Source organism: Brassica napus, chromosome A6 (genome assembly GCF_020379485.1).
Source record: "Brassica napus cultivar Da-Ae chromosome A6, Da-Ae, whole genome shotgun sequence".
NCBI classification, from domain to species: Eukaryota; Viridiplantae; Streptophyta; class Magnoliopsida; order Brassicales; family Brassicaceae; genus Brassica; species Brassica napus.
This window is the reverse complement of record NC_063439.1, coordinates 20,923,105-20,949,346: the sequence shown is the minus strand read 5'-3', so window position 1 is coordinate 20,949,346 and position 26,242 is coordinate 20,923,105. Positions and strand designations below refer to the sequence as shown.

The following is a 26,242-nucleotide window of genomic DNA, read 5'->3' as shown; positions in this document are numbered from 1 at the left end:
AGAAGCATCCACAATTCTGTCACGTGTTCCACCTGGAGAAGGACTCAAACCACATGGTCCAAGGAATGTGGATGTTGCTATTGCGGACAGTGGATAGCTCGAAGAGGAAGGAAGTGTGGTTCATTGTGAATGGTGTTCCCATCCGCTATGGCCTGAGAGAACACGCTTTGATCTCAGGTCTTAGCTGCCGCAACTATCCACTTGGGTATAAGGAGTTTGGTGATAGAAAGTTCGTGAAGCGCCATTTCAAGAAGGGAGAATCAATAAGGCTTGAGGATGTCAAAGCGAAGCTGTTGGCTATGGGAGAACACAGAGACCGGCTGAAGATGATGGTTTTGTTCTTTTTAGGAAGTGTTATCTGTGCGCAAACGAAAGTAGGAAAAGGCGCCAGAGATGTTTTGGAATTCTTCCAAAGAGCTGTGGACGATCTCGAGTTCTGCAAAAACTTTCCATGGGGGAGGTACTCGTTTGATTACATGGTTAAGGAGATATCGCACACCATAGATCATTTTGGAGGTCGGGTTAGAGAAAAGACTTTATGGCCACTTCCAGGTTTCTGTCTGCCACTGGAGGTAAGCAATTGAAGATAATAACCTTATCATTTGTTAATTTTATTGTGTTAAGTGTTTGTACATGATTGGTATGTAGTTGCTTGCTTTTGAGGCAATTCCCAAGTTGGGATTGAAGTTCAGAAAAGAGGTTGAAGACGTCGATGTAGACTGTCCTAGGATGTGCAGATCAGTCTTTAAATCAACAGGGATGAAAGGGTTTTCACTTTCAAAATTGAATCGGGAACTGGACAAACTGGACAAAATAACGGTATGTTTCTTCCCCTACAAACTTTGAAAATGTTGTAGCATTATACTAACATAAGATTATTTTTTGGTTTAAATTTTTTGGTATCAGTCACGGGATATCCACAGCATCCTTCCTACCAAGACAGAAGAAGAAGTAGCTCTTTTGGAAGAGATGACTGAAGAGGAGGACGACGTTGATGTCGATGATATTTCTGTTGACAGTTGGGTAAAGCGTCTTGCAGAAGGACATTCAGTCTTTTTTGAAGAGATGTATGATGTAGACGTTGCTGCGCGTGATCCAAATGCACAAGAGGCTGTCGACGAAGATCAGGATGACGAAGAAGGTGGAGAGGAAGGAGGCGCAAGCCAGAAGAAGATGATGGAGGAGTTGATCAAACAAGTGAAAATGTTTGGCACTCAGCTAAAGAGAGTTAAGAAGACAATGGACAAGTTTGAGGAAAGGATGGTGGTTCCGTTTGAGGCGTTTATGAAGAAAGCTATGGATGAAGGGCAAGGAAGCAGGGAGTGAAGAACTCGGTTATGTATTTTGTAAACTCGGTTATGTATTTTGTGGGAAGTTGGACCCATTATTTTGTTGTTGTGTGGATGTTGAAAACCTATTGACTTATTAGGTATGTTGGATGGAACTTGTTCTTGTTATATTTTGAATGTGCCTCTTAAGGAAAACTAGAAAAAGTAGGATAACTTAATGAAAACTAGGACAACTAGGAGAACTTGGAAAACTTAATGAAAACTAGGAAAACTAGGAAAACTAGAAATACTAGGAAAACTAATTCTTCAACACCACACTTAAACTAAGCATACAATTCTTCAAACTTCCTAACAATGTCATCTTCTTCATTTTCGTCATTCCCGCCCCCGCCCTTCCCTGTCTTCTTCTTCTCCAAGTGGCTTTTCATTTCAGAAATGGTCTTCTGTAATTGCTCAATCACTTTATCCTTCTCCTGGATTTCATCACGGGCTTGAAGCAATGCTCTCCTTTGCCATTCTGTACCAACCTCTTCATCGAACCAAGAGAAGTAATTGCATTCATTTCCAAGCTGCAATAAGGTCAAAATTCAAACCCAATTCAAATTCAGATGCCATTATATCCAGATTCCATCATATATTCATACCTTAAAACGCGGACAGCCATAAAAGTGTCGACCAGGATTTTTCTCAGTCCAAGCTTGCCTTATTTTCGCCGGCAAGCCACAGTGACACAACCTCAGACAAGAAAATCGGCAGCGGCTCCTTTGCGATAAAGACGAACCCGAACCCGAACCCACTTCCATCTTCACTTTTTCCATCTCACTTGCTCGGCGAGGGGGGAGAGAATTCGATTCTCAAATAGAGAAGAGAGACGAGAGGGAGAGAGACACGAGAGAGAGGGAGAGGAAATGGGGGGAGAAATAGAGAGAGAGAGAGGGAGAGATGAAAAAGGGATAAAAAGTCAAACTGAAAGTACTTGAAAAGCTTTGGGAGGGGAGTAAATTTGTGTGGTTGAGATAATTGCCCAAAAAAAATTTGTTCATAGTTATACCCAATACTAGTATTCCCAACTTTGGTCATAGTTATATTTTTGTCGGTTTCTAATTTATTTAGTGTTACTAATCTATTAAAATTGGTTATCTAGTTTTACCTTCAATATTACTAGTTTAAATTGTTATATATATAGTTCCGTGCAATTATATTTAGCGAATAGATATAACTCGAAAGTTTCGTTTGTAAGATGTCTTTGGCCAACAAAGTGTTATTGGAATTGCAAGGTCTCGTAAGGGATACATGAGAGTTTTTTTCCTAAATTTCAGAAATTGATAACCGAGTTTTATTATAAATATATGTTAGAGTTGCGAAAACAAATATAAAACTATGATATTCAGGTTTTGATAGAGAAAAAACTATGAGATTCGAGTTTTGATATAGATAATACTAATGTCATTACAAAACAAAGTAGATTTCAAGTTTTACGCAGTTTTCCAAGTCATACAACACGATACAACACGAAATGAAACAAAGTTCAAGAGCTTACACCACAAATCAAGTACCCAAATGCATTACTCGAAATATGCATTACTCCAAATTCATCCAAATTTAAACTCTTTTCCTTCCTTGCCGCTTGATGCGATATGGAGGTATGATCTTCACCTCCTTGATCTGATCTGGTACATTCCAAGAAGCCATGTCGGGCACAACATTAAGTGTTCTGGAATACGCCAAATGCCACATTTCCGTCCAGTAGTATTTTGAGCACAACTCATGGATATCAAGGCGCCTGCCATCAACATTCCTAGCGAAATAGATATAAGCTGCCAGTCCATGCAGACAAGGGAACTTTTCATAGTCCCACACCTTGCAAGTACAAGTTTTTCCAACCAAGGTCGCCCAAAACACCTTTCCTGCAGTGTCAGTGATCTCGTACTTAAGCTCGTAACGATCAATTTCCCGCACAGGTAACTTATGTGCAACAGCCCATAGATCGTGCAAGTAGTTCTCAACCCGAGGCACTAGTCTTGTATTCATTGATCTAGAAACAACATCCTTCCGTTGAGTGAACCAATCAGAGAATTTCCTAATGATACAATCCAGCATTGGTATTAAGGCCCACCTTGTTGCCTCTTTAAACACGTTCTTCATTGATCCCAGAGTGTTGCTTGTATCCAAGTTGTACCTATCACGTGGGAAAAAAACCCTTGCCCATTTGTCCTTTTCAATACCACATTCCTCCACATACTTGTACGCAGCTGGACATCTTATCTTAAATGAGTCGTAAGCAGAATTGAAGTCATCAACCGTGTAATATCTGCCCAACTCCATAAGTTTTTGCCCGACTATATTCTTGTTGACGTTACAAGCATGCAATTTCACCTTTCCTTCAAATGCCATAAACAATGACCATGGTGAGCCTGTGGAAATACGTTTCCTATGGCGAAGATCAAGCTCTGATGAAGAGTACTAATGAAACCAGTTCAGAAGAGTCTGGTATAACACTTTTAAGCATCTCGAAAAACCAAGTCCAACTAGCAAGATTCTCACCATCTACTACTGCAAACGCAAGTGGATAACTCTGACCATTAGGATCCTGAGCTTTCGCGAAACTAAAACACCACCGTTCTTCAGACGTATCCCCTCCACAGCTATCACCTTCCTCATAACTGCAAACCCTTCAATGCAAGCTCCCAAAGCTATGAAAAGGTACTCAAATTTACTTCTATCATCCAATTTCAAACAGGTTTTTGTCCCCGGATTCACTTGCTCTAACATGTACAAATAGCTATACAACATCTTGTAGCTCTCTTTCGGACTACCAGGTATATCTCTGACGTGATTGCTCATTGTGTCCTGCCAAAAGGAACCAACAAAAGAAACTCACTACAATTTCCCCTACTATTATCCTGCTACAGTTTTACCAGTTATTCGAATTTTTCCTTGTTTTCCTAATTCTACCAGTTGTACCCAGTTATTCAGTTTTACTACAATTTATCAAGAACAATTGAATAATCTAGGGTTTATCCCTATCCCTCAACTCCAATTCACCTACCGAAATTCATTATACCGAAATTTACCCCGAAACTAAACAAAACTTGTCACAATTACAAATCTATTAAAACCCCCAAAACCTACTTCCGAAATAATGCTCGAACAGAGCATAACTTACCGGCAGCGTTCGAGAAGCTGAGAGAGAGAGGAGTGGAGGAGGAGTGGAGGAGGAGTGGAGGAGGGGTGGAGAGGGGGAGTGGAGGAGGAGCTGCAGGAGGAGCTGTAGGTTGGGTGGTCTGGGGGGGAGGGGAGCTCGGGGAGAATCGGGATTCACTTTTTTCTTTTTTTTTAGACCAAACCAACAAACATAAGAACCACTTTTAATTTTTTTTACAGACCAATCCATCCCATCCAATTCAGATCCGACCAAACCCGAGTTATGTTGGATGCCGATTGGTTTGGGACATTCTTGGTTCCAATTAAAATATGTCCTTTTGGTCTTTTGACATATTCATTAATGCTTGATGGGTATAGTATATTTTATGGTGCATAGGAGATTGATTGAGGAGGAGATTGGGCATTGGAGGTGATGTCCCTTTTTAAAGTGAGGTTACAAATGTTGATGAGAAAATAAAGAAGAAAAGGGAAAGTTAGAGAGGAGGAAACCGAAAGAACTTCTTTTACGTATTAAAAGAAAAACGTTCGATACTTTGGTCGCTTCGGGTTTTATGTTTCATCTAAATCGCCGACAGTTTATCTCTTCGTTTGGTCTTTAGATCGGTTGTTTCAGACTTGTATCCATCCATGTTTGGATTTGTAATGTGGTTTGATTAATAAAAATTTAGATGACAAAAAGAAAAGACTAATTCTACTTTGGCTTAAGTTTGAATCAGACCAAAATCATTGAATTTTATTATTATTTATTATACTAATATTAGATTTAGATTTTGATCATGGTCGTCTTTCTTCTACTCGGTGATTTTCTAATCGATTCATATTTTGATTTAGTCGTTAAACGATGTAAGATCTTTAATTATTAAATGGTAACGTAGACAATGGTTGTAACTATAATAAGTTATGCATGAATCACACACCACACTTCATAAAATACAACAAATTTCTTGTTGCGGAAGGGTGAAATGATGATGTAACCAATGGCCTTCAACACAACATACTGCAAAAATATTGAACATGCTTACGTCCGATTTGTTGTAAAGCTTGATATTGTAATTACAATATTATCGCATATCATTGGAGTTTGCTTTCCAGTTCCAGTTTACAAGATCCTTTTTCAGTATCTAAGATAGGAGCTAAAAATCTAACATAAAGAACGATCATATAATCAAAGTATCACCACCTTGAGAGATAAACTTACTTTCAAAACTGTTTTTTTTTTCCAAGTTTACACAAACTGAAAGAATGAGAGTTCGTTTCCAGGGCTAATATCTCCAGCATGTTCTATCTTTGTGGACAGATCTCCAACCCCTGCGACCTCTATAGGTGCTGTAGATAATGGCTCAGCTTTAAAGACTAGACATGTTTTGGTCTTCATAATTACTCATGTATGAAGCTGTCGAGTGACTAGTGGTTTTGAAGCGGAATAGAGTGGCTCCAGAGGTGCTGACACTGCTAAAACCACCAAGGGTCTCTGTTGGTAGCTTTCTACATTTGCCTTTCTTCTGCTTCACAATCATTTGCCATTTACTCATTTTGTTCATGTGTGAACCATCTGCCAACATCAACAACATTAACTTCGTGCTTGGTGTATCCCCTATCAAGCCTCTCCAGCCTAGTTTCATATTACTAGAGGAAACTTTGCACAAAGTTTCCACTATTATTAATGGGTGGTTCCGCGATATTTTATGGACACAACTTTCTCAGGTAATGGTTCTTTTTTTTTTGTTGGTAAAAAGTCTTATGGTTCTTTGTTATTTGCATATGATCTTTTTTTTCCTAGGTGCTGTTATTATAGAAACCGAAATGAACTTTATCTATTTTCTGTTAGTTTCATATGCACACTTTTATATTAAGAGCAACATGTTTCAGTTGATTATATTTACCACAATTTCTTGGTGAGTCTAGTATCCATAATACATATGTTTTTAAAGATTTGTTTTACAATTGTAAAATGTAGCTAGATCTTGACCCGCACAACCGTGCGGATGATTATTTTTATTTGTACACACATAATTATTTGCTTTATGTGACTAATTGTAATATTTACAATATTACTAATTGTTTGATATAATATTTTAAAATACAACAATTTTGTAGTTCACATACAATAATTAAATTTTAGCACTACAAGAAAACAGCGACATACTGAAGGAAAAAATCGTCGGTATGTCGTCGGAATAACGCTATTCCGACGACATACCGACGAAAAAAGTCCTCGGAAATAACTCCTCGGAATTTCATTTTTCCTCGGAAATTCCTCGGAAATTTCCGACGGAATTCCGAGGAAATGAATTTCCGAGGAAATTCCGAGGACCACAAGTTCGTCGGAATTTCCTCGGAATATTCCGAGGAAGATGTCGTCGGAATATCCCGAGGGATACACTTCCTCGGAATATTTCCAAAATTAAAAAAAAAAAATATAAATTTATTTTTTTAAATTGAAATTCGAAAATATAAAATAAAATTGAAAAGAAAACATATTTAAAATACAAAAAAATATAAAATAGTTTTTATAAATAAAAAAAAATGTTTTATAAATACAAAATTAGTTATAATAAATATAAATTTTTTATAAATATGAAATCATCTTTTATAAATACAAAATAGTTTTTATAAATACAAAAATAATAAAATAGTGTTTATAAATCAAAAAATGTTTTATAAATACAAATAGTTTTAATAAATATAAACATTTTTATAAATATGAAATCATCTTTTATAAATACAAAATAGTTTTTATAAATACAAAAATAATAAAATAGTGTTTTTAAATCAAAAAATGTTTTATAAATACAAAATTAGTTTTAATAAATATAAATATTTTTATAAATATGAAATCATCTTTTTATAAATACAAAATAGTTTTTATAAATACAAAAAATAATAAAATACTGTTTATAAATAAAAAAAATGTTTTATAAATACAAAATTAGTTTTAATATAATAAAATAGTATAAAAATTAAAAAAAAAGTTTAAATAAATCCCAAAACAGTTAATAATTACAAAAAATAGTTTTAAAATATTTAAAATGTTAAATAATTACAAAAAATAGTTTTCATAATTTAAAAATGTTTAATAAATATAGAAATTTATATTTTATATAAAAATACAAAAAACGTTTTATAACCACAAAAAATGATTTTAAATATATATATGATTTTTACTTAAAAAAGTTTTATAGATTTTAAAAATGTTTAATAATATATAAATGAATTTAAAATGCAAAAAATAGATTTTATATACAAAAAACGTTTTCAATATATATATATAATTACAAATTCGATTTTTATAACCACAAAATTAATAAAACTAAAAAAAAAATTCAAATCAAGTGAAATACATAATCAAACTCGATTTTACACAAATCTAACATTCACCCTAACAAAATCTATAAATCTCATTCCAAAATCATCAAATCTACTTAAACCATACAAATCTAACCTAAAAGAGTGGGATAGGGTTCATACATGAGGATTAGGGTGGAAATCGCGAGGGAGAAGAGAGAAGCGCCGGAAATCGCAAGGGAGAAGAGAGGAGTCGACGAAATCGCAGGGAAAGAGAGAGTGCGGCGGAGAGAAATGAGGAAGAAGGTCGGGCTCGACCTAATAAAATGAGGGGTCCGACGGAAATTATCCGTCGGAATTTCCTCGGAAATATTTACTATATCCGTCGGAATTTCCTCGGAAATCATTAATTCAATTTTCGCGAAATATTTGGCGGCTTGGTTTACCCGGTTAAATGAAAAATTCCGAGGAACCAGGTTTCCTCGGAATTTCCTCGGAAAATCCGAGGAAATTCTGAGGAACCAGGGTTTGGGGTTTCAAAACATCGATTATTTTCGCCGTATTTCATTTCTTATACAATTATAATGCATACCATTGAGGATTCTTTGTATAGATGATCATAAACCATGAAATAACAAAATTTCAAAAATAATTGTAAGTATTCCCTTTACCGTTTGTTAAAGTGTATAAGTGTTTCTCTTATGTTGTGTGGTTTTCGTTCATGCAATCGTAAAAGTGTTTGTTATTGGGTAAAACACCAAAGTTTGACTTCATAATATGGTTAAGACACTTAATGAAGGTTATATACGTGTTATTCAATCCGTAAAACGTTGTTTTCGGTTTAAACCCCAAGTTCCTCGGATTTTCCTCGGAATTTTCCGAGGGAATTCCGAGGAAAACTCTATCTTCGTCGGAATTTCCTCAGAAAATTCCGAGGAAATTCTGAGGAAAAGGAATGTATAATCAAATCCCTAAATCGACAAGATCTATTCCGAGGCAATTCCGAGGAAAACCTTTCTGCCCTCGGAATTTCCTCGGAATTTTTAAAATCCCCCAACGGCTCTCTAACGTCTATAATATTTCCTCGGAATTCATCGGTTTTTTCCGAGGAATACTATTTTCCTCGGTATTCCGTCGGAATATTCCGACGAAATGAATTTTCCTCGGAATTCCGTCGGTATATTCCGAGGAAATTCCGAGGAAGCCAAATTTTGTGTTTCCTCGGAATTGCCTCGGAAATTCCTCAGTATATTCCGAGGAATTCATTTTCCGTCGGAACGTCCGTCAGAATACCGCTGTTTTCTTGTAGTGTAGTGATAGCATATTTTATATTATGTGATACAAAATTCTGAATTGAAATATATTATTGGTTAAGGATCAAAATTTTAATTGAAAAGTGTTATATTAAATACAAATTTAATATAAAATTCTACATGATTTTAGTTATAATTACAAAATTAATTAGATATTTAAAAAGTTTTTTTATTTAAAATGAAATATACATTTAAGTTTTAAATAAACACGAAATTAACAAATATTTTATATAAATATTAAGTGAAAAATGAAATATACATTTATCTAAATAAATATGAAATTAATTAAATATTTAAAAGGTTTATTTTAATGAAAATGAACAATATATTTAGGTTTATTTTTTTGTTTCAAAATAAATGTCATTTTACAATTCTAATATAACTTTGTATATTAAATTCATTGTTTACCCTTTTGAAAACTAATAAACTTTTATTTAAACCATTTTCAATATTTTATACATTAAATAAGGATATATTAGTCTATTACACACTTTTTTTTAATCTTTATGAAAAATATCAAAACGAAACTTAATATGAAGCATGAAGTAATAAAATTATGGTTGTGAATTCTCTAAGTAGGTGAGTGATTAGTGATGATTCCATTAGTTCTTTGGGGTGCTTAATTTTCATGTATTTATTATTTTCGGTTTCAGGATAGCCCAAGGAAGAATGCATAGAGCCTACCTAGCTAAATTGCATATGGAGAAGTCAACTGTTATCGATCAGAAGTCTGGAAAGAGCACAGATAGCAGGTCTAGTACTCGTACTGTATCAAGTTAATTCTCATAAGCTTCCTACTTCTTCTCTTTTACTGACCTACCCCGTCCTTCTCCTCAATAGGGTCCGAACGAGCTCAGGGACATTTCTTCCAAGAGGACGCGACAAAACCATCCGTGAAATCGAGAAAAGAATGTAGTATTTTACATTCATACCAGTTAGTTGACCTTTTCTTAATTACTACAATATGAAGAGCATGGGGGAAGGTCTTCAAGTTGAAATCAGGCAGATCAGATGTTGAGGAAGGTGGTTTTCCTGCAGCCAAGGGAAACTATAGCGCAGTGCCTAGGTGGAACCAAAGATGGGGGGTGCATTGCTTTTCTGGAGCACGACACCTGATGCGACTCTAGACTCGTCTAGTCTTCATGGTGAGTAGATGAGTTTGTAAATTGATGTTTGAAATGGGGATGGGAGGAAGGCATACTGTGTTTGTGTATGGTTGATTCTGAGATAATCAGTTATTTGGTCCACTTTGGGAAGGTGAGTGTGCTGTAATCAAAGGGAACAAGTGGTCCATCCAAGAAGAAGAAGGTTGTTGGCATTGTACGGCTTGAGATACGTTTGTTGAAATATAAATTATTTTATATGGGATTGAGAGCATTTTGTTGATGAAACATGGTTGGAGTTCGTGTTTCACATATCTTACAAGAAGTATAATAAAGCGTGGTTGTAGTGTTTGGTAATTGGAAAGACGAGTAAAGGGGACAATGAGCATGTTCAATAATGAGGAGAGGGAGCAAAGAGTGGCGGAGGAGGAGGAAAAAAGGGTTTCCAAGAAAGAAAAAAAGGTCAGAAGAAGAAGTGGGCCCTTGTGCTCGCCTCATTCCTTTAATTGTAAAAAAAGTCAAGTCTTAACCACCCTTTATAAAATTCAATCCACTCTTGTTGAAGATTAGTATTATTCTTGTAACTTGCTTAACGCAACGCGTGATTGTGCAACGATAAAAAGAAATTTATAGTCAGCGGAGAGAGAGAAGAAGGTTCCTTGCTCATTGGTTAATCTCCACCTCTTGTCCATTAACAAAAGGCCAACAAATTAAAAAGAAAGAAATCCAAAAAAGTCATTCCCTCCTCTCCTTCATTCCTCTCTCGGGGCCTTCTTTGGCAAAGAAAATGGATTCTTATCATCATCTCTCTCCTCTCTCACTCCTCCATCGGATCAAAGATTCCTTCCATTCAGCCGTTTCCGCCATCCTCGCCAACCTCTTCTCCGCCCTCTTCACCTTCTTCTTCGCTCTAGGTTCCGTCCCCTTCCTTTTCTTCTAATATATATATATATATTGTTTTATTCATTTTCCAAAGAGAAATTTATCAAACAATGTAAGGAGGAGGAGGAGGAAGAACACGTTATACATTCATTGTTTTTTATTATTTTATTTTGGTTGATATTGCAGTGGGGAGTTTGCTAGGAGCCTTGACAGGGGCTTTGATCGGCCAAGAAACAGAAACCGGTTTCATGAGAGGAGCAGTCGTTGGTGCTATTTCTGGTGCTGTCTTCTCCATCGATGTCCTTGAGTCTTCCCTCCTCCTCTGGCAATCCGATGAATCTGGTATTGCTTGCCTTCTCTACTTGGTAAAAACCTCCTCTTCTTCTTGATCTCCTTCTTTTCATTAATATTCTGATTTTCTCCTTTTCTCAACCTATTTTCCATCACCACCAATATAGATTGACGTCATTGCTAGCCTTTTGAGCGGGAGGCTTGTTCGCGAGCGTATTGGTCCTGCAATGCTTAGTGCTGTCCAGAGTCAGGTAACTATACCTTTGTTTGATGCATCATTCACTCTATTTCTCATCATCCTATTTTTTTAATAATAATAATAATAACAGATGGGAGCTATGGAGTCACAATTCCAAGACCAAGATGATATCTTCGGCACTGCCGTTTCAAAGGGTCTCACAGGGGATTCTCTCGACATGATCCCAAAGGTTCTAATTACAGACAACACCTCAGGGGAGGATATGGTCTCTTGCTCTGTATGCCTTCAGGTTTCTCCTCACTTTCCCAACTAAAATAGTAAATGATAATTTTCAGCGTACAATATGATGATGATAAGTGGTTGGAAAGATCTAAATTAAATATTTGACTGGTGGTGACGATACAGGACTTTCAGGTGGGAGAGACTGTTAGAAGTTTGCCGCATTGCCATCATATGTTCCATCTACCTTGCATCGACAAGTGGCTTCGCGGGCACGCTTCTTGTCCCTTGTGCAGAAGACATCTTTGAATTCAAACCCCTCTCATCTTCTTTGTAAATGAGGTATATAAAACCCATACACACACTACTAGTTGGTGTTACTTAATTATTTAGGTTACACATCAACCATTGTCACTTGACTCATCTCTTAGAGATCCTGATTTTCTTTTTTTATGTAATATTCATTCTTGGCTTTGGCTTGATATTCCATTTATAGAAGAAATTTTTGGGAATAGGTTTCCATAGGCTACTCTTGGAAACTTAAGAAGAGAGATACCACATTTTAAATTGACAAGTCCGAGCATTAAAAAGAAAAGAAAAAGATTAATGGTATCCAACAAGTTAGTAGCTTATGTTTAACATTTTACTATAGGAGTGAACCAAAAAGATATATAAAAACAGAGGATGCAAAACATATTTTTGGTTGGTATATATTAATAACTACAAGTTGGTAGGAACCTAGTTTTAGAGTTTCTAGGGTAAAGCAGCAATGCCCACCACCACGGGTAGAATACACAGGGGTTTTTGAGAGAAGAGGCTCTGCTGAGAAGATTGGTGTTCAGGAAGAGAAGAACCACAGTGATGTCGTCGTCGAAATGCCTTCTCACGCCTCTCTCAACATGCGAAGAGGTGCAATCACATTTCGCCTTTTTTTTAAACCAAGGTTGAGATCAGAGTATCTCATCTCTCTTTTCTTTGCCGCTTTCACAAGTCTCTTTCTTGCTTTCCCCTGCATCAACATTCTCACTTTGATCATCTTTATGAAATTAATGTGACTGTAATTGAAATTCGGATTGTGTTTCTCATCTCTGATGGTTCTGAATGCCTCCTGGTTGCTCAGCTTCTCCCATAGTCCGTCTGATGCAAATATCAGAAACTGGTCGACTCGTTGGAGATTATGCATTGTTATCTAGGGTTCCATGCATCTTTTCAACTGGCTCCCACAGTCTGTACTTTGCGTTCAATGGTTTCATGTTGAACTCTGATACACATCTACTATGGATCTTGATACCTGCAAGGCCCAGTCCGAGGCATAGGCAAATGAATCGATTGTTTAGGCATCTCGATTTTATACAACAATTTTAGTTGTATTATAAGTACATATAGGATACTAAAAACAATTATGCGAAGAATGTGGGTATAAATTTGTATTTGAATGTAGGGCATCATAATTTTTTTAAATAAAGTTAGACCGGCCCTAATCATGATATTTTACCCGCCGCTAGTTTCTTTTATTATGTTTGGTTGATAATTCCATGTTGTCATTGTGTACAAAAGTCAAAACTTTTTTTTTTAAATAAAATATATAAAATCTACTGATGAATGAAAAATCAGATACGGTTACAAGCTTGTTTTAAATAAAATGTCGAAATCAAACTAATACAAGACGAGCTTCGTCCACCTAATAAATTCCGCACAAAACTATTACAAAAGTCAAAACCTGCTCGGCGATAAGGAGGGTTCCACCTCCAAATAGGCGGATAAAATGCTTGGGTTTGCTTGCTCCTCACACACCTTTCTCAAATCAACTAGAAAGCTCTACAACAAAACAGCTGGCAGTGACGTACCCATTCCCTCACTCGTCCACGTGTAAAGTGGCGACCTTGTCTCGCTGCTTATGCATATGTACTCTAGATTTAGCTTGATCAGTCGACGGTCTGAAAAGAGAAGGAAAAAAAGGGTAAACTAATCGGCGTTGATGGGCTTCGTGGACCTCTGTTACCGGGAACGCCGCCACAGAAAGCTCAAGCAGTTCCAGGCACTCTTCTCATTCTATAACATACTTCTTTTTCTCTTGCAATTTATTTTGATGTAGTAAATTAAGAGTGTGTGTTGTGTACCATGTCGACAATAACAACAAAAAAAGAGGGTGGAGATAAAAGTGAAGATGGACTGCGAAGGGTGCGAGAGACGGGTGAGGAAGTCGGTGCAAGGCATGAAAGGAGTTACCAATGTCACGGTCGATCCTAAACAGAGCAAACTAACGGTCGAGGGATTCGTCCAACCCAACAAAGTGGTGCGACGGGTGATGCATCGGACGGGGAAGAAGGCGGAGCTGTGGCCATACGTGCCTTACGAGGTGGTGCCCCACCCTTACGCACCTGGTGCCTACGACAAGAAGGCCCCTCCTGGCTATGTTCGCAATGCACTCGCCGATCCTCTTGTGGCCCCGCTTGCTCGTGCCAGCTCCTTCGAGGTCAAATACACCTCTGCCTTCAGTGATGACAATCCCAACGCTTGCACCATCATGTGATCATTTGCACGACCATCATGTCTTTTTTTTTTTGCGTGTGTGTAATTTACACTGTTTTTAAGTATCACAAGTCGCTTTAAAGGGTATATATGTGTGTCAATCAATCAATTCCACTGAAATTAATAGGCAGAAACAAAAGAAAAAATAGGTGAAGAGATGTATGAGTAACAAGAGAAAGAAGAAAGAAAGGTGAGACGCCATGAATAGACCTAAACAGAGTATAGCAGAACTAATGCAATTTTCTCTTCTTAAACCGGTTTACTCCGGTTAACCGATTGAATCTCATCATGATGAGATGAAACTATATAAAAACATTTACAACTTTCACTCTTAAGAGAGATTCTCCAAGTGTAATCCTGATATTTTGGGAAATATTGAAAACCAAGTCTATGAATCAAAAGAAACAAATTTTTATGTAACTATGATAATTTGTTTATGAACATTTTCTATTTTAATTAAAAGAAACAATTTTTTTTCTCACCGATCTTACAACTGTTATATGTTTTTATGTCTTTAGCAAATTAGAAAAGGAAAGAAACCATAACCAAATCTATAGTTAGTTAAATTAGATAAGTCTTTGAGAGTGCATGTAAATAATCCAACAAAAGAAGATAAAATCCTATTCCGGTATGTATATACGACCGTCTTTTTAATACCAAAGTAAACTAGGAAACGAGTAATTAGGTTGTATATATATAAACAACTTAGATAAATCGACTCTCACCAATCATAACCTAAATCTACAACAAGCTTTTTCGAACATCAACAACAAGAAAGCCCTAAAGCCCTGATCGAGTTTCTCTTCCACAATGGCGAATACTTGTAAAATCAGCTTTATCTGCATCATGGTCCTCTTGCTCTTCACTAATCACTTAGCTCTTTTTTCTTCTGCACGGCTCCGATTTATAGAAGGTCAAGATCTTGTTCACGGAAAGCAAAACAATCTTTTGAAACTTGATGAGATTGAGAAAGCTGATAAGGCACGTCTCGATTACTTGTTTGGCATGATTGATGATGAGGCCGAGACCAATAGCGCTGAGGAGGTTGATTGTAGCTTGCCTCCGTGTTGCTCCAAGCCTCTATATGTTGAAAGGTCTTATAAGCAGGTGCTCATAATCTATGATGATTTTGCTTTTTCGAGGCATATGAAAGAGAACAATACATTTTCATTGGCGGAGATGAAGTAACTGAATCAATAATAGCATAAGAATTTCGAAGTTTACTGTCTTTCTATTTATTTATTTTTTGGTTGTCGTTTACTTTTTATGGTTAAATAAGTCAGAGTTTAGGGTTTCACACTTAGGATAGAGTTTCATTAAAATTTAATGATTAATATGAGAATTACTTGCCATCTGAATTACGTGTTATGCACTTAAACAATTATATTTTTATAATAACATAGAAATATTTCATACACCGTAATATGCTATACATGATGCAATTTACTCCATAATCCTTCTGATTTGTTTTATGCCTTTTAAAAGAAGAAACCTGTTGAGGCGACAGTACCTCCCTGTTAGATTCAAGCTAACCCCAAGGAAAATCCGCATTACACTAGCTTTCGCACAACCTCTGAAATTAAAGCAGCATTACACTAGAACTATCAGTTAGACTATCTCCACTAATTGATCATATATAGCACTAATCAGACATTGTATACAGCTACAAGGTAGAAGTATCAGGAGGCACAAGCCGCTGCCTTCTTTTAACAAATCTTCTTTCGTAATATTCAGTTCAAAAGAGAGACGTGATTTTGATTCTAAGTAAACTCTTTAAGTGTGGCACAACAAATACCCTTGAAGAGCAGGAAACACTTAAAAATAGAAGCTTAATCAAATCATCCGTGTTCCAAAAAAAAAAAAAATCAAGTCATCCCTAGCTTTGAGACAATGATATACGGATGTCTTGGTTTCGTATACCTGTCAGTGGACCGAAATATATTTGATACTATGGCACACGTGTCGACAACCAGAATTCAAACTCAAACAATTTTGCTAAACATCTCCATTAACCATAGGACTTAGAATCAGAGAGACAGTTTACAGACCTTCAAGGTAGACGAGTTAGGTGCATGCTGAAGCATTTTAACTGCAAGTCATCAATTATTCCATGTTTTATAATTAAAAAAAATGTAAATGCAGCAGCTCCTTAATTCCTCTTTAGGTGTTTTCCGTATTAACTTGACCATTCGTCTTCAGTCACCTTCACCATGTAATAACTCCACCTTTTAGTTTAATGAAAATGGCCCTAAATGAATTCGTGATGTTCCGTTTTTAGTATAGCTGTTTTCGAGTCCATCTTCTTCCTCGTGGCCAATTATTAGTTATCATTTTTTTGTTAAAGGATTTAATTATTAGTTATCATAATTTATTCCAACAAAGTATAAACCATCGTTACCTTACACAAATCATTTTTCTATCCTCTTCTATTCGAATCTTTCATTGAAGTGTTTAGTAGACTTTTGGTATACTAATAGTCTTTATCATGACATTATTAGCCGAAACAAAAAAAAATATCATTACAATAATCATCATATTATTATGAAATTATCGACAAGTCACGGCGTGTTAATGTAAACTACTAAACGCAAGTCTGTTGGAAGTCTTGTGTTCTCATTTATCTTCTCTCAAAAGTCAACGGTCAAACTCCAAAAGTCTCCTCTGGCCAAACTCTCTTCCTCGTCCTTTTAAACCACACAAATCCGTCTGAGAGAGACACACACCTGACAACTCTCCGGCAACTAACAAACAAAAATGGAAACTTCCCGTTTTACCCTCCCCCTTCTTCTCCTCGCCACCTCCTTCCTCCTCCCCCTCTCCGCCCAAATGACCGGCAACTTCAAATGCGGCTCTCCCGGCGACTCAAACAGCACGTGTCGCTCTCTCGTCGGCTACTCGACCAAGAACGCCACAACGTACGCCAGCATCAAAACCCTCTTCGCCGTGGAGAACCTCCGCTCCATCCTCGAAGCCAACAACCTCCCGCTCTCCACCACAGGCGCTCAGCGCGTGAACCCAAACCAGGTCGTGCGCGTACCGATCCCTTGCACTTGCTCAAACGGAACCGGCGTCTCCACCGATGTTCCGGTTTACACCGTCAAGCAAGGGGACACGCTCTCCGCCATCGCGTCCGAGCTGTTCGGAGGGTTGGTTCGTTTCCCGAGGATCAGCGAGATGAACAAGATCCCCAACGCGAACGAGATCGTGATCGGTCAAAGGGTGTGGATCCCTTTGCCGTGTAGCTGCGATAAGGTGAACGGTCGAGATGTTGTCCACTATGCACACGTGGTTAAATCCGGAAGCTCCCTCGGCGCGATCGCTGCTCAGTTTGGAACTGACAACGGGACGCTGGCTACGCTCAATGGGATCTCCGGCGATGCTCAGCTCCTCGCTGATAACCCTCTCGACGTCCCTCTCAGAGGTACAAGACCAGTTTCATTTGACTATCTAGATGGATAAATCTAGTTGGGTTTGAATTCGAAAAGTCTGTTACTTTAAGCTGTTTCATTGGACGAATCTAGTTGGGTTCGATGTTTTAGTACTAATTGATTATTGGGTTTCTGAGTTTGGTAAGAAAGTTAATTTCTTTTTTACTTTTTAACTCAACGTCCAGTTACAACAAAAAGTTGAAAAGTCTGTGACTGGCAGTTTCATTTGACTATCCAAATAGACAAATCTATTGTTGTTTGAACTTGAAAAGTCTATGACTTTACCTGTTTCATTGGACAAATCTAGTTGGGTTCGACGTTTTAGTACTAGTTGATGATTGGGTTTCTGATTTTTTGAGATAAAGTCATGAACTTTTTAACTTTTTATTGCAGCCTGTAGCTCTTATGTAAGGAACAACTCGTTGGATGCTTCTTCTATGCTTTTGCCTAACGGATCATACTCCATCACTGCAAACAATTGCATCAGGTGCTCTTGTGATGCGTCAAAAAATTGGACGTAAGTGATTCATAATCTTGGATTTTTGTTTGTTTTAACATGACACAAGATTGGTTTTTTTGATAGATTATGATGGTTTTTGGGTTTTGTGTGTTTGTGATCAGTCTAAGCTGTGAAGCTTCTCAGCTTAGGCCTACGACCTGGCAAACTTGCCCGCCTACACGATGCCCAGGAGGAGAGAATTTGCTTCTAGGTAACACGACTAGTACCTCTTGCGGACCTCGTTCTTGCGCCTATGCTGGTTACTCGAACCAGACAATCCTCACAACCCTTTCCCCGGATCCTTGTTCAGGTTTGTTTGATTAAGGTTCTTACACATTTTTTATTGTGAAGTGGTGATTATTGAGTTAATATATGGGTACATTCTGATGACCAGGTTCTGATGGTTCTACACCTTCAGGTAACTATGCTTCAACGTTCAGCCCAAGCTTCAGTTTCGTGGTGTTGTTTATTCAGTGTGCTCTGTTCTGTGCATGCCTTCTCTAGTTATGTAATAATTTTGTGTTTGTGAGTGTGAATTTAAAGTACAGTTCGTGATTGAAATAAAAACATTGTTCCACAAGAAGCATGGCTTTTTGTGTTTGTATCTATGTATTATATTCAAAATAATTTCAACTTTTGACAATGGTACCAAACCTAGAAAAACAGTAACTAGAGAAGGCATACAAATATATCATCAACAAGAAAATAGTTTGAAAATTCCTCAGCTGAAAAGACAACTTAACATTGCATCAACTCTTGCTCAAAAAAAAAACATTGCATCAACTCATCATCTTACACGAGAAATATCAAATAATTAAACCCATAAACCATATTACAAAATTCTAGTCACAGTTGAGAATTCAGACAACAAAACATGAACATGTCTACTAATGACAGGTACAGGTCAGAAGAAACTGGAAAGAACCTAGCAAAACCCGAAACTAAGGACGATGAAACAAGAAAGAAAACTGTTGTTGTGAGTTCAATTCTCCTAGTGATAGCCTTCTGATATATAAATACTTCAACAATAATTAATTTACAGTAACATAGAGTAGGAATGGACTAGCAGCAGTAACTTTCCCCACTGTACTCCTGCTCTAAGCAGTAGTGTTTGTAAGTTTACAGTCAGATACTTAGTCCTGTGCTCATTGAGTGGCATACTTTTTGATCACTGATATGTGGTGTTTTTAATACCAATACATGTGCACAGTGAGCTCATTTTCAGTCCTAATTCGTGTTTAATTTACATCATTCCAGGTTGGGAACAGGTGAAAGAGTAAAGGAGAGAGTTTCAGGAAGTCAAATGCCGTTTTGAAGGATTCAACGTGGAACAGTCATTTAGAACAACCCAAGGGTTGCTCCCGAAGAGATCAAGCATTAGACTGCTCCCGATCATTAAGGAAACTTCCTATTCTAGGAGTTTGCCCTAGTTTCGACTTTCTCTTTCTCTTATTCTCCTATCACTAGCGCCTCCCTATAAAAGGCAGAGGCTATCGTTTTCTTTTGGACACACTAGTTTTACAAGAAACCTAGATTGCTCTTTTGGATTTTTACGCAACTTGTAAGGGAGAAGGCTCCATCTCTCATTCTCACGAGAAGATTACCCTGAACCCTTTGTCTTTTTACTTATTTTATATGCAGTATTATTCAGAAATCTTGCCTGTGTCATCCTGCTTTATGATTGAGTAGTAGGTTAAGCTTGCTTAGGGTTGTAGGGTGTTAGCCGCATGAACTGAGCACAAATAAGTGATCTCAACTATCTTCATTCATATTGATCTTACTGCCTGCATTGAACTGATCACTTAATGTTGGATCTATGATTTAATCCTCTAGCTAACCGTTAGGAGATAAGTCGACCTATATTGAATGAGCTTAGTATCCCTAATCAGCGAGAGTAGATATTAGGGTATTAAGTGAACTAATCAGATCTCGCATCTAAAGCTTGCTTTCGCGTCTTGTTCCAAGCGAGAGCTTAGGATTCAAGACCGACACGCATAGGGAATAAGATCACGATAGTGAGTTGTTCCAGCTGAGTGATCTGAGTTCTAGACCGCATTTCATCGCACTTGAATAGTTGTTCAGTTCTGCAATTAACATCCGATCATTGATCCTAAGCCAGCTTCATTTAAATTGAATTCAAATTACCTAGGCATTCTTGTTACTTTTGTCACAATTAATTCTCAAAACCCACTTGTTTCTCAGCTTGACATTGAACTCATAAGAGTAAAGAGTAAACTGGTCCTCTGGATTGAATCTCAAATATTACAATTACCACTGTTAACTTGACAGTAGCAAGAATTCATTTTTAGTGTATCAATCACTGTCTCCATGCTCTAAGCAGTAGTATATGAGTTTAGCCTTACTATAGTTGCTATAAAGTAACTAAAATCTCTTACGGAGGTTAATATATCCCTATAACAAAAGTATCTGACACTGATAATGTTCAGGAATTCCAATCTATTTACAGAAACCTTCATGTTTGGTGGAACTGTATTTCATAGTTGGACCTTCATATTTTTTCTTTACAGCTGAGCCAGTAGAAGCAGACAAGAAGATATGTTTGGACACAGATATGCTGTGAGAGAGACGTTTGCAAGGGTAGTAAAAGACGTTCGGTGTGTGCACTGAGTAAGATAAATAGATAAATTGACATCAATTGGTGAACACAAGTGGCAAGACCAACCTGGTGGAGAAAAGAGCCGCACCCTTTCATTACCGAGTTTGAACACAACCTACATAATTGGAAAAATATGTAAACTACTACTATTATTGTGCTTTTTGTCCGCACAGTTTCTAACAATAGGAGTTTGAGTGGGTACAAAGCGGCAATGTTTGTTGATACATAGACATACATATTGTTCTTCATGTTTAACAAAGATCAGTTAAAGTGTGTAGATCATATTCCATATAGTGAAATGGATATTCTACACTCCTGGCACATTCCCTGAAATCAGACATTTTTTAAAACATAAACAAGTGAACACACACATATATAATACTGTAATTCAGTTTATGTAGTTGCAAAGATACCAAAAATACTTGCCTATATACAAAAAAATCTGTCCAGACCATGCAGAAGACCAGTTACTATTGCCACTTGCAAAAATGGTCTTCAAGGTATATTTTACCCACAATTAGAGGCTAAAATAGAAAGTGCCAATCTCTAATTCAGCAGAATATTTCTGGTGCTTTGAGTGGGTTTATCAGGATGCACCAGTGCTACCAAAAGAACCTCCCAGTTTGACTTGAAAAGCGTCGTGCAGACTTATCTTAATTGTTTGGCTCTGTGATGATCTATGTATGTCGATACATTCCTCGAGATCCCCTTCACATTTCAGAAGAACCCATTCCTTATCATCATCCAAGTACTTGAGATCAAACCAGGAAACGTCATCTATGCTGAAACGCCTAGCAATCTCTTGCTCCAGCTCTCTGTAGCCCCAGCTCGGAGGCAAAGTAAACCGTATTATGGCCTCACCAAACGTTGCTTTCACTTTAATGCCCCCTCCAGCTCTTAAGCTCTTGTTGCTACTACTACCTGCTAAATTTTCAAGAAGAGGAGGCTCCTTGAATGTTTTATGAAGTTCGGCCTCGCTGTGAGCTTTCTTTAATACAGCATCAGCCTCCTCAGCAACCTGCAGAGTGTTTGCAGTATTGGTGCTTGAACCAGAGCAAGAAGATGATGGTGACCTTGGTGCTGGTTGTTTATCCTCTGCCAAATGCTGTATCTGTTCCTTACTTTTCAAGGAAGCGCCATTACTGGACATATTTGGGGAGCTCAACGCTGGGAAGCTTGAATAGAATGAATCGAGTGGGAGAGATCCCTGCGCACCTTGAACTGAGTCCATAACGACTTGCAGTTTCTTCAACGAATGCCCAACCTTCTTGATTTTCCGGGAAGGCCATCTTGTTATTCCGTGGTGCCTGCATATCCTTTTCAAGGTAGTTGGACAAACTGCAACATAAGAACTAAACTTTGTCACATCACTGTTCAAGTGACCTCTGGAACGAAATTAATATTACATGATGTGGTTTCGGGCCTGAAGGATTACGGGCTTTGGCCCCGAACCTCCTGGTATTTGGAAAAAGGAAGAAGAAGCAATAACTATGTTTAAAAGTGTGCAGCAATTTCTTACCACCAATGCTCTTGGCTGCATCCTTGAGGCTTCCTGCAAAGTATTGTTGAAGAACCTCCAAGCCAATGATCTTTTCATTTTTGGATCTTCTCTTGTCCCCTGGTCTTCTACTCCCTAACATACTCCCACCACCAGTCGAAGCTGGTTCGGTACTTGGACCTGCGTCGACTCTGAGTCCTCCTGGCTCAGCTCCTGAAGGAACATTATTGGGGACTGAATCAAGCTGACTGTTATCCATGCCAGATGAGAGCTTGGATTCATCTTTTTTATCTTTACCCTTCTCGTTAGCCTTTATCATTTGGGAGGAGTCTTGCATATGAACTTCTCTCAAAGATCCTTCGGTTTCTGCTCCATTTACTGGGCTCTCTGAGAGTACCATGTCCTCTCCATCAGGCAATACGACTTCCAACTCTAAATCTTTGTCAATGACAAGATTTGAACTCCTGAAATCCTGCTGCAGAGTCACAGACAGTGACTTAAGCATCTTCTCTTTCGCTTCAGTGTCAATACAGGACTTTGGAAAGAAGAACTCCAACACAAACTCGACCAAACCATTGCTTTTGCCCTTCAACGGGACTGCTAAAGCAGCGTGTAGTCCAGACACTTTAGCATGGTGCGAAAGCGCGTAGTTGGTCTTACTAAATATGGTCACTTCAGGCACAAAAAACAGTTTGGTCTCCTTGAATGCTTTCCCAACCATGCCTTCCCCTTGGAGAAGATGGTATTCAGAACATGCTTCCAGAAAGCATTTGCTCTGTTCATCCAGGACAAAGCAAGCAGAATCGATTGTCGAAACGCACTGAGAAAAGTTCTCATCAGAATGTCGAGATCCACCTTTCCCCTGCCGATCACACGGGGCCCATGACAAAGCTAGAGGGAGATCATATGATCTGCAGACTGAGGCCAAGAAATCTGATATCTCAGGTAAAGCAGCATAGTAGAAATCATTATACACCTGCAGAAACTGGAAAAAAAAACATGGGGTATGACCTTAGTAAGTAATGCATGTCATTGTTTCTAGGACCTGTGAATGAAGTAAAGAGTAAAGTTAATGCACCTCAGTGCTTGGAGTTTTCAAGTTACTTGAACTCCTTAGATCCACAGCCTGCAAAAATAGAAGCATCTTTAAGATATTGTGATACACTAACAAAACTTCTCACTCTTGTCACATACAAATTGATAAGGAATATGGATACAGAAAGATAGATGAAAGCAATCTCAGTCCAAACATATGCAGAAGAGAACAGATGTGTAACACTAGTATTTCCTTAAACTCAATAACTCTGAAATCTTATTAATACTCAAAAGTCGTCTCCAAACCAGAAATACTTTAAAAAAATCATTTAAAACCGTTTAAACCGAGTCCCTTTAACAGCCATCCAGGGTCAGGGCCGTAACGGAACCCACTCTGATACCAAAATGTAATACCCGTATTTTCGTATTTAATCTCGATAACTCAATCTCTGAAATCTCCATTTATTAATACTCAAAGTCGTATCCAAAACCAGAAATACTATGAAAATCACTTAAAACCGTTTAAAAATCGAGTCCCCTTAACAGCAAATCCCAGGTCGGGGTGTTACAAGAAGATCCTTTTTTTTTTAATTCTTTCTAAAGAGCACAAACAGGAGGCCCTCCACTGAAACAGACATTCATTCTAAGGTCTTAGTGGTGGAATTTGTCTAAACATGTGTGGTAAGAGAAAGAGAAAAACCTCAAGAGCTTTACAGATATTCTCAAGTTCTGGCCGGTAATTCATCTTCTGAGTTGTTGTGATGATCTCAACAACACCCAAACAAGTCCCACTACCTCTTTCAAACACAGGGACAGCAAGCGACCCACGGACATCACACTTTTGTGCTTCTTTGATGCGCGGATACTCTTCACTCCTAAAGAAACGTACATCAGGAGTCCATTCAGGCAGTTTCTGCAGGAAAACACGGCCGGGGAGACCAACATCTTTCGAGCCCTCATCAGCAGGGAAGTTATAAGTCTCTGAAACATGTCTGTATTTCGCAAGGCTCGAGTATTTTTGGTTGAATAAATGTGGCTGAGCCAAAGTGGTCAAGAAGTTCTTCCCTTCCTGCTGAAATGGCACCCATATCTGCACAAGGAAGTCCTTATCCGGCACGGCCTCGTCGAGACCGCTTATAGCTCGTAAGAGTCTCTCCTTCACAGATGAAGAAGGGCCTTCACTTCCTCTTGGAGCAATCCACCAACGCCTTGCCACCTCAGCTTCCTCTAGTAGAAACTTTTCTGCTTGCTCAGAACTTGTTGCAACCTGGTTTAGAGGTTCTTGATTCGCCCTTCTCTCTGTTTCTTCGTTGGAAACGTTTTCTTGAAATGGGTTCTCAGCAAAGTAGAGGAAAGGGGTGTTGTCATTCATGGCGTTAGAAGCTGAAGCGGTTTCTTCTGACTGTTTTAAATCGGTTGTCTCTAGCCAACATCCATCAAAAAAGAGCTCATCCAAATCCAAATCCATAGGCATCTCAGGGAATGCCCCAAAGCTAGAATTAGGTGAAAACCCACCATTTCCTTCTCCTCCATCACTGCCACCATCATCTTCCATTTCTGAAGATTTCCTTTTTAATTCTTTCTAATATAGCATCCAACAGATCCTATTCCTACCAGATCCTCAAGCTCTCAAAAACTGCTCAGATACAAGGTGCAAAGTCCAGAGGAACTAACGCTCCTTTACTTGGAATGCTATCTGAAAAAAGATGCAGAAACATCATCAAAAAAACTCATCCAAGAACAAGAGAAGAGAAAAATCAAAATGGTGTTTTGTAAACTTTCAAAGATTATGTATAAGCAGCTTCGCTTTCAATGGAGAGTTGACTTAAATGATGGTATCAATCAAAATAAACTTCCAAGCACAAGATTATATCCCCTATGCACATGGAAACTCTCCAAGAGGACAATCATTGAAGCTCTTTATCAGTAAATCAAAGAAAGAAAGAAAATCTGCTGAGGAAAACAGTAGACCCAATTCTAATTGAAAACCCATAAAAGAAGGTTAATCAAAGAGATCTGGGTAAAAGTTTCAGGCAGCAAAAGTTACCAACTTTATCACAAAGCTTCTGCCTTTTGTTGAATGTTTTTTTTCTACTGTTCTTCTTCTTCTTCTGGACAAAATTGATTGATATGGGCTTGAAGATTCTTTACCGAGAAGTGGACCCGTGACAAGAGCATCCACTACTCTAGTCACACGTATACAGCTTTGTCTATATCTGAACTAAAAGAAAGACGCAGCTTATTGGTTTATCAGAGACAAATCAAACTTGATCTGCTCTTTTGTTTTTTTTTGTTTTTGCTAAAAAATCTGCTCTTTTGTTGAATGCTGTTTTCTTCAGTTCTCTCTATTTCTGATCATAAGAGAGAGAGACGGAAAAAAAAAAGATTTTGTTTGGAGCTGAGTTGATAAATGATCTTGTTCTTGTCCTGCGGCTCCTGCCCTCTTTGTTCAAATTATTTTCCCCTATAGAATTATTTTTAGAATATATTGATACGTATAATAATAATAATATTTAAACTAATTATATAAAAGATTTTTAATCGTTTGTGTTGATTATGTATACGTAATTACGTATTCTTTTCTAGTCGGTACTTCTAATATTTGGTTCTATCAAAGGATCCGTAGGAGAAAGATTCGTATGGAAGACATGTCTTCTCGTATTGTGCAGGTGAAGGATTCTTACAGAAGACATGTCTTCTCAATTCTCATGTCTTCTTACATTCGGCAGGTGTCGCGAATACTATCGACTTTCAAGAGTTATTTTTCAGTTTATGATATATTCATTATTCCTGACTTACATCCTAGCAGGGATGTTAAAACGGGCTTACCCGCCCATTTACGTCCAAGCCCGTTTACGTCCAAACCCGTTTAATAGATGTCCATTTA

General features: G+C 37.8%; 5 protein-coding genes across 8 annotated transcripts; 3 read left to right on the top strand and 2 right to left on the bottom strand.

Annotated features, from left to right (window-relative positions):
* Nucleotides 1-3,775: 3,775 nt before the first annotated feature.
* Nucleotides 3,776-4,698, bottom strand: LOC106442086. Its single transcript, XM_013883817.3, has 2 exons — nt 4,456-4,698; nt 3,776-4,139 (listed from the first exon to the last, which is right to left on the bottom strand). Exons 1-2 carry the CDS (start codon nt 4,681-4,683, stop codon nt 3,840-3,842), a joined length of 528 nt encoding a protein of 175 aa, XP_013739271.2. The 5' UTR covers nt 4,684-4,698; the 3' UTR covers nt 3,776-3,839.
* Nucleotides 4,699-10,763: 6,065 nt separating this feature from the next.
* On the top strand, nt 10,764-12,258 carry LOC125575875 (NEP1-interacting protein-like 1). The gene is made up of 5 exons (XM_048735049.1): nt 10,764-11,069; nt 11,224-11,402; nt 11,496-11,579; nt 11,658-11,816; nt 11,933-12,258. Exons 1-5 carry the CDS (start codon nt 10,943-10,945, stop codon nt 12,053-12,055), a joined length of 672 nt encoding a protein of 223 aa, XP_048591006.1. The 5' UTR covers nt 10,764-10,942; the 3' UTR covers nt 12,056-12,258.
* Nucleotides 12,259-13,499: 1,241 nt separating this feature from the next.
* LOC125575874 (heavy metal-associated isoprenylated plant protein 27-like) lies at nt 13,500-14,386 on the top strand. Its single transcript, XM_048735048.1, has 2 exons — nt 13,500-13,784; nt 13,893-14,386. Exons 1-2 carry the CDS (start codon nt 13,725-13,727, stop codon nt 14,277-14,279), a joined length of 447 nt encoding a protein of 148 aa, XP_048591005.1. The 5' UTR covers nt 13,500-13,724; the 3' UTR covers nt 14,280-14,386.
* A 2,500-nt stretch (nt 14,387-16,886) lies between these two features.
* On the top strand, nt 16,887-18,840 carry LOC106348346 (lysM domain-containing GPI-anchored protein 2-like). Its single transcript, XM_013788067.3, has 4 exons — nt 16,887-17,699; nt 18,100-18,223; nt 18,328-18,515; nt 18,600-18,840. Exons 1-4 carry the CDS (start codon nt 17,033-17,035, stop codon nt 18,707-18,709), a joined length of 1,089 nt encoding a protein of 362 aa, XP_013643521.2. The 5' UTR covers nt 16,887-17,032; the 3' UTR covers nt 18,710-18,840.
* A 2,049-nt stretch (nt 18,841-20,889) lies between these two features.
* LOC106450481 (protein NLP1-like) lies at nt 20,890-25,631 on the bottom strand. Of its 4 annotated transcripts, XR_007314419.1 has the most exons (6): nt 25,407-25,624; nt 24,056-25,051; nt 23,399-23,446; nt 22,342-23,305; nt 21,249-22,160; nt 20,890-21,149 (listed from the first exon to the last, which is right to left on the bottom strand). XR_007314419.1 is itself a non-coding variant. In XM_048735046.1 (5 exons), the coding sequence occupies exons 2-5, from the start codon at nt 24,908-24,910 to the stop codon at nt 21,409-21,411; spliced, it is 2,619 nt and encodes an 872-aa protein (XP_048591003.1). In that variant the 5' UTR covers nt 24,911-25,051; nt 25,403-25,631; the 3' UTR covers nt 21,146-21,408. The 4 variants fall into 4 exon arrangements, 3 of the variants coding, with proteins under 3 accessions (XP_048591003.1, XP_048591002.1, XP_048591004.1); XM_048735046.1 differs by having other exon boundaries at nt 21,146-22,160; nt 25,403-25,631; XM_048735045.1 differs by having other exon boundaries at nt 21,146-22,160.
* Nucleotides 25,632-26,242: the final 611 nt, after the last annotated feature.